This window comes from Carica papaya, chromosome 2 (genome assembly GCF_054855325.1).
Source record: "Carica papaya isolate Zhongbai chromosome 2, ASM5485532v1, whole genome shotgun sequence".
Lineage (NCBI taxonomy): Eukaryota > Viridiplantae > Streptophyta > Magnoliopsida > Brassicales > Caricaceae > Carica > Carica papaya.
Genome location: NC_142310.1, coordinates 7,523,875 through 7,531,062, shown reverse-complemented (window position 1 = coordinate 7,531,062; position 7,188 = coordinate 7,523,875). Strand labels below are relative to the sequence as shown.

Sequence of the window (7,188 nt, the reverse complement as noted above, 5' to 3'; positions counted from 1 at the left end):
CTTCTTTAAATAAACATTATTTATCGTTAGTGAACATTATTTAACATAAGTAAACATTATTTTCATTTATTATCTCGAATCTAAATTTAACCTCATTAATTGATAAAATACACAAGAAAACAAAAAAAACATAACATTATGACTTGAAGAAACTCATGCATTGTTTAAAGAGATCATTGATGATATGATTGTGTAAGAAATTTGCCTAACTTAAGAGATGGATCTCTAGTTAGTAGAGTGAGGAATCAACCTCACTAAGAAACAAAACCCACAAAGAACACAATTTTCTTATTAGGGTGGTGGAAGAAAGAAATTCATATATTATGTCTCTATAAACACCAATTATTATGTATGAGAAAGCTTGTTCAACCTTTCATATAGTAAATTTAAGCAGACTTTGAAGAAAGAATGAACAAACTTTATATAAATAAAGTAGAAAGTACCAATAGAGGCAAATAAATAACTTGAGTACATAAGTTACTAATTATTAGTTGGTTGGATGATTTAGTATTTTTTTTTTCATTTTATATCAGTATACGAGTTTGAATTGTGATTCTGTATTTTTATTAACAAAATATTTAAAATTTCATTTAAAAAATTTAAAGACGAAGTTACTATGTTTAGAACGTTCATAATTTATACATTTTATACATATTTATGCTTTTATATTTAATTACTTACGATTCTTCAAAAATTACCTACAACAAAATATAATGAAAAAACACTAACACACACTTTTAATATAGTAATTATTAGGGTAAAAAAAAGAGTTGGATGAGTGTGTGATGATAAAAACATGATCACCTTATCATCAAATACAACGAAAATTGAAAGGCAACTCCGTAATAAATATTGCTACCTTATTGAAGTAATGGCCGACCCATTGTGCTAGTGGGTGATGCCTACAGAAGGTAAAGATATAGAAGCATGACATGGCAATAAATATGACTATTGAGTCTTCTTGGGTTTTGTTTGGCTTATTATTTAAACAAATTTGGGTATGGATTCCCAATTGGAGAGTGTGGGGTCCCTTATGACTGTGTCTGGTGGGTTGGGGGGCACTGCACGCTCTTTCATGCCCCATCGTTGCCTCTTTACTCGACCAACGTGAGCCTGGACCACACCCTCTTCTGACTATAAGAACCCATCCCATCCCACCCCCTTCCCTCTCCTCCAAAACCCAATCTCATCATTAACAACACAATCTCACTTCTAATTCTACTGCAACCAAACACAGTCTTAGTTTCATTCATTAAAATTCTCAGAGGAAGAAGATGAAGATGAACAGTGCCAGCATGGGTGGATCAAAGAGGAGACTTTCATCCAGCCGTGGCCTGGGAGGAGTCCTTAGAGAGCAAAGAGCCAGACTTTACATCATAAGAAGATGCGTCGTCATGCTTCTCTGCTGGCATGATTAGCCAATAATTTCCTCGTAGCTCGCTGCTCATGGTGGCTATGAGGATCTTTGAGCTCTTTTTTTTTTTTTTCTATATTTTTTTTCTTTTGGTGGAGTGTAAATATAGCTGCCTGCGGATCCGAAGAGAAAAAGAGTATTTGACCAATTTTTGTTAAGGGGTTGGTCTTTTACCATGGCCTAAACATGTAAAGTAGATATATATAAATATCATGAATTTATTTAGCAAATTCATTTATCATGTTAATTTTTTCCTCTCCTCTTCTGGGTAACTTTCATTTTTCTTTTCAAATTTAGCTACTTTGAGCTCTGGTTTGTTTGCTTTAGATCAATAATCTACGCTTCAGGCATATATGGTCTTACAAATTCAATTCCTGTGCATCAGGAGCTAAAAATTATACATGCTGTATGTACCAACCTGCAGATTTTACCTGTGTTTATTGAGATCTGTAGCCTTGTTCCCAGCTCAAAACAATCACTTCTGGTGTCGTCTTCATCATAGAAATATATATACATATACCCAGATTCTATATATGGTACCTGAATCATAAACTATAACTTAATTAATTACCATGAGATTTAGTTTAAGGCTGAACATGGGAGAAAGTAATTGATGCTTAATTTCCTTAGGGTTAATTAATTTTTGTGTTGCTTAGTTCCATGAAGAAGATTGTGGTTGATTATTAATTTCAAGGACTTCGTAATTAGTATATACTGCAAAACCAAACTGTTTTTAAGATTGATTGGAGTGAGAGTCGTGTAATGTTGCAGTCACGTGGGTTTGTCCTATGCCTAAGCCTTTCTTGACTGCGCCAAACCAAACCTATAGATTCCAAAAATTTTTAGACTATCAAGTTAGGAAGAGATCATATCACCAACTTAATAAATTCCGATATAGAAAAATGGAATTCATTCCGATACAATGTTACGATTTTTAACTGAAAAATATATATAATTAAGAAAAATTGTTTAGTTAAAATATAAACTAATCTGATTTTTGACCTATTACACTTTAAAAATTTAGTTATTATTATTTTTTTTTGTAAAGAAAAGAAAAAGGAAAACTTTAAACACTTTGTGGGTATTGTTGTTGAGATTGGATAATGTTATAGCACAAAAGATACCCTAATGGTATAATTACGTAAACAAAAGAGCCGACTTGAAAAAGGTTGTAAGTTGAGTGGTAGGTCGCACCCACTTTCATATTATACACATTCATGTAGGCCCATTAATCATAAGAACTTACAATTAGGTGCAACTTTATTCATACTATTCGTTTATTAATTTAATTCAATATTATTAATACGTTTTGTTAATTATCTTCGTCATCTCTATATGTTAATATATAATTATGTAAAATGTAAAAATAAATTGTTACTTGATAAGATAGTTTCATGTTTAACTTTTTCGTAACCTTCATTGATTTACCTTTATAAAGACTTTGATAAAAAATATGTGATGGTAGTCCATGTTTTTTGGGTCACCCTTTTGTTTGTCTATTATGTTGATTGATTAGAAGTTGTGATAATCATGGATTATGGTTTAATTATACAGAATAATGATCCAATTTTTGTGGGTCTTTATCATAAGCTTGGTTCTGATTTTGTTGTCTTGAACCAAACAACAAAGCCAAATATAAAATTAATCTCCTTGTAAACGTTGTCTTCCAAACAAGGTGTAAGAGGAACATCCAAACGGCCCCCATTCCACCTTTTGAATAAACTTTTAGCAGTTTGTAGGTTATAGGGTCAAAACCATGATTGAATTATTGGAGTTTGGATTCATAGCCGTGCGCCACGTGTACGGTCCCGATGGTCGTTACGTTGAAACCCATCTTTTCTTTTTTACGTTTTGTTGTTTTCCCTACGTGTGGGTGTGGCACTGTGACTGGCATTGAGGGAAGCGAGTTTTGTTGTGTGTGTGTGTGTGTGTGTGTGTGTCAGGTGCACAGAGTAGAATAAACCCAGAAGTTTTGGGACACGTGTCGGCAGATGAAGGCAGTAACTTTTATGTTTTGGTGTAACCCGTGGGGAGTGGTGTAAGTCGTGGGGTCACAGTTGTCAGGTGCACAGGAGCTGAAGTTGGTAATCTAATATTCTGTTGTCGGCCATATCATCTTGTGAGTTTTTACTAGTAGATGGGTAATTAGGATTAAATATATGTATATGTATATATGTGATATTGGATTATTATATTTTTAAGAAAAAGAAAATAATGGGCATGTGAAAATTCTGGAGGGAGGGAGGATGGGGGGACCGACAAAAGGTGAATGGTCAAAATGACAGACTTTACGAAGCCCACGTGCGAGAGGCAAATGGGAAACCCCACCACGACCGCGCATGTCCCGGTCCTTTTCAATCCATCCATAAACGCAGTTTTGTTTGTGACAAAAATAAGTAAATAATGTGTGTGTGTGCATTGAATCATCATCATCCCTCTTTTGTACTTACCGCACGCTTCACCCCCGCCTCCAAGTGATCAACGATAACAATGTCTCAATTATTTTATTTATCAATTACCCTTTAAATTAAATAAATAGCTAGCATATCTATGTTCTTATATTGTATTATATTATAATTTATATTTATATATGATTAATGTATAAATTTATATAAAAAAAATGATTTTATTTTGTAAAATATAATATTAATTTATTGCAAAAATTTCAAGTAGCAAGTTAATACAAATCACCTCTTAATTATTTTCTTTCAAATACACATAAAAGAACTTGTTTTTCTAAACCTTGTAATGAGACCTACACTTGCGTGAATGTACATTTTGAGGACTTATAGGTAGGCACCAATGCTCGTTTACCCGAATTGAGTGACCACTCATAAAATAATTTGTTTTTCCGAACCTCATAATGAGACCTATACTTGTGTGATATGCATTTTGAGGAATTATAGATAAGAACCATTGCTCATTTATTCTATTTTAGGCGCTCATATATGTGAAAGAGTACCTTAACAAATAAAAAAATTTAAATATATTGTCAATATGGTATAAAAGATACAATGTGTCATGCATTCAGGTGAAACATAAAAGAAAATATTACAAGTTAGTTTAAATAATTTACAAGTAATTAAAGTAATAAGAGACAAAAATCTATTTTAAATGATATTTGAAAAGATAAATTTTCACTTATTTAAAGTTTATAGGGCAATATATTAACCTTGGAGTTATAAGACTACACACATAAAGAAGTTTGAAGAGGAAGATAGATCAATAAAGAGAATTAACTTCACTCTTGGAAATCCAATTTTATAGAAGAGAGCTTCTAAAAGCAAGTGAGAATAAGCTTGAGTCATGCATAAATTAAAGATAATGATGAAACTCATTGTTGTCAATTGAGGAGGAAAGAATGGTGATAGTTAATCAAATAATTTCCTTTTTTGAGTTCAAGCTACCCTTGGCACTTAATCTCAAATAATTGCTGGTTATACTTCATCAAGTAAGTAATAATTAAAAGAACAAAAGAAGGTTGATTCATACGTGTTGAAACAACTAAGGACAAAGCATTATGAAGCATTAATATCCTAAAAAGACCTCACATGTGCTATGTTATAATCTCTAAAAACTAAAAAAATCTAGAACGCAATGCAATCAAACATATTATTTATTGATACGACACAAAAAAAGTATCAGTACACGATATAACTAAAAAAATAGTAACACGGGTAATAGAAAACTTGATTGAAGTAGCAAATTACACTTCCATACCTATAAATATCTTCTTCACACCACAAAATAAATACTTTTTTGTTAAAAGAACAAGGTAAATGCCTTCTTGCCATTATTTTTATTCTAATACTTGCTTGTTTAATTTAAGAACAAAAATTATTAATTATTGGTTGATTGGATGACTAATACGTTTATTTATTTTTATTAATAAAATATACAAATTTTATTTTAAGAAAACTTAATATCAAGGGATGTTCGTGATTTATACTTCTCAAAGTATATGTAACAACCTTCTTTATTTATTTACTTATCACCCTTACAAAAATTACCTACAACAACCAATCCTTAAATTGCTAATGTCACGATAATTTGTGCCCCTCAAAAATAAAATATACGCACGCAAATATATGTATATACACACACGTCTGTCTCTCTGTGTGTGTACATATATATATATAAGAAAATTGGTGTATGGTTTGTCTTCTTTGCTCTCTATTATCACTTAATTATTTTATAACGAAAATTGACAAATTAAAAGATATTCTTTGAGAAATATTTAAACATGAAAAATTGGTTACAAATATTTTTATGGAGGAATATATTTGATACGTAAGTAGAGAGATACCGGAGATAATATATGTCGTTGCAAAGGGCTGGTTGATGCGGATACCCCAACTCCTGGGCCTGCAATTTCCAAACAATCCATGTTTCAAGTTGCCAGAATTAATGGACAACCGCCTACCGCATGCCTACGTGTTTTACGGCTTATTGTCTCCACTTCATATATATTTTATTACAGATTCTGAGTAGTTAAGGTTAGTTTATACAATCACAATCATAGTTCTTAATTATCTTGCTTAATTAATTAATTAATTAATTATTATCATGCATAAAAAACATAATGATAGAGCACACTATTTCCATGCACAAAATTTATTAATAAAGAAACGTCTGATGATTAAGAGCTCATCTGCCAATCATTATCTGCACAAAAGGTGTAATCAATGGCTACTGCATAATAATTAATATTAATTAGCTAATTATAACTTTTACTTAATCATTCATATCATAGTTTTAGTTATAAGAGATTGCTACAGCAAACCGCCTTTTGCCTGTACCAAAATTTTAGGGTAATTAATTTTTTTGTTAAAATCCAAGTAATCAATTCACTACTACATATATATATATATATATAGTAATTAGTCTAATTAAAGACAAATTAGTTACATTAGCACAAGATATTTATTTTTTTTAAGGATAAAAGACTTTATTAAATAAGTAGACAGAACATTTTCAACCAAAAACTACAACTAAACTAGTAGAGAACGAACCTAACGCTTATAAAGACAAGATGTTCCAGATCAAGATCGATGTGTATATGTACATATATATATATATATATATATTTACCCGCATGTAGGGTTTTTGCAAATTCGTGGCCAACATTATATATTGGTAATCTTTTAGGAATCAGTACAACACAATAAATTTTGTTAATACTTGTCGTGTAGGAGTTGAAAAAGATTTGCATGTTTGTGTTAAAACCAAAGTGTGTAGGGTACAAGGCACGACCCAGTTTTAATGGCTTTTAGCCTGTATCAGTCGGAGTTAATTAGATATTTATGACTTCCAAGGTGGCAGTCATGGCAGGTAGCTGGCTACTAGGATAAGTCTTTGTCCGTCTTCTTCACAAACAATGATTTTGCCTCTGAACAAGCCAACAACCTCTTAATTCCTGTATATTAAGGGCAGGCCCCCCACCCCCCGCCCCCGTCCCCGACACTAACTCTTTTATCTCCATTAAACCACCTTCAATTCAATTATCTGCAAGGCTTCTTCTAAGTTCATGAACGTCTTAAGCTGTTCTCTTATCCTTAGCTGTACGTGCTGCTCTTTTTCTTCACAATGACCCACCAATACCTCTTTCACTCATACACCATTCATTTTTTGCCCCTCCCTACGTTCTATATATATGGCCTATACTTAAAACCTTAATTAATTTGGATAATAACAGTCAATGAAAAATTGTGCCAGCCAAGCTTCCACCATATCAAGACTTAGGCACTGCCCCAAGAAAGAGACACCATTTCAAC

General features: G+C 32.0%; 1 protein-coding gene across 1 annotated transcript; it reads left to right on the top strand.

Moving 5' to 3' along the window:
* Positions 1–1,087: 1,087 nt before the first annotated feature.
* Positions 1,088–1,648, top strand: LOC110824167 (small polypeptide DEVIL 6). Its single transcript, XM_022054729.2, has one exon. It carries the CDS (start codon positions 1,275–1,277, stop codon positions 1,416–1,418), a length of 144 nt encoding a protein of 47 aa, XP_021910421.1. The 5' UTR covers positions 1,088–1,274; the 3' UTR covers positions 1,419–1,648.
* Positions 1,649–7,188: the final 5,540 nt, after the last annotated feature.

Bases quoted from the DNA above. Each gene is read 5' to 3' on its own strand.
- LOC110824167 (XM_022054729.2), top strand. From the start codon at position 1,275: ATGAAGATGAACAGTGCCAGCATGGGTGGATCAAAGAGGAGACTTTCA.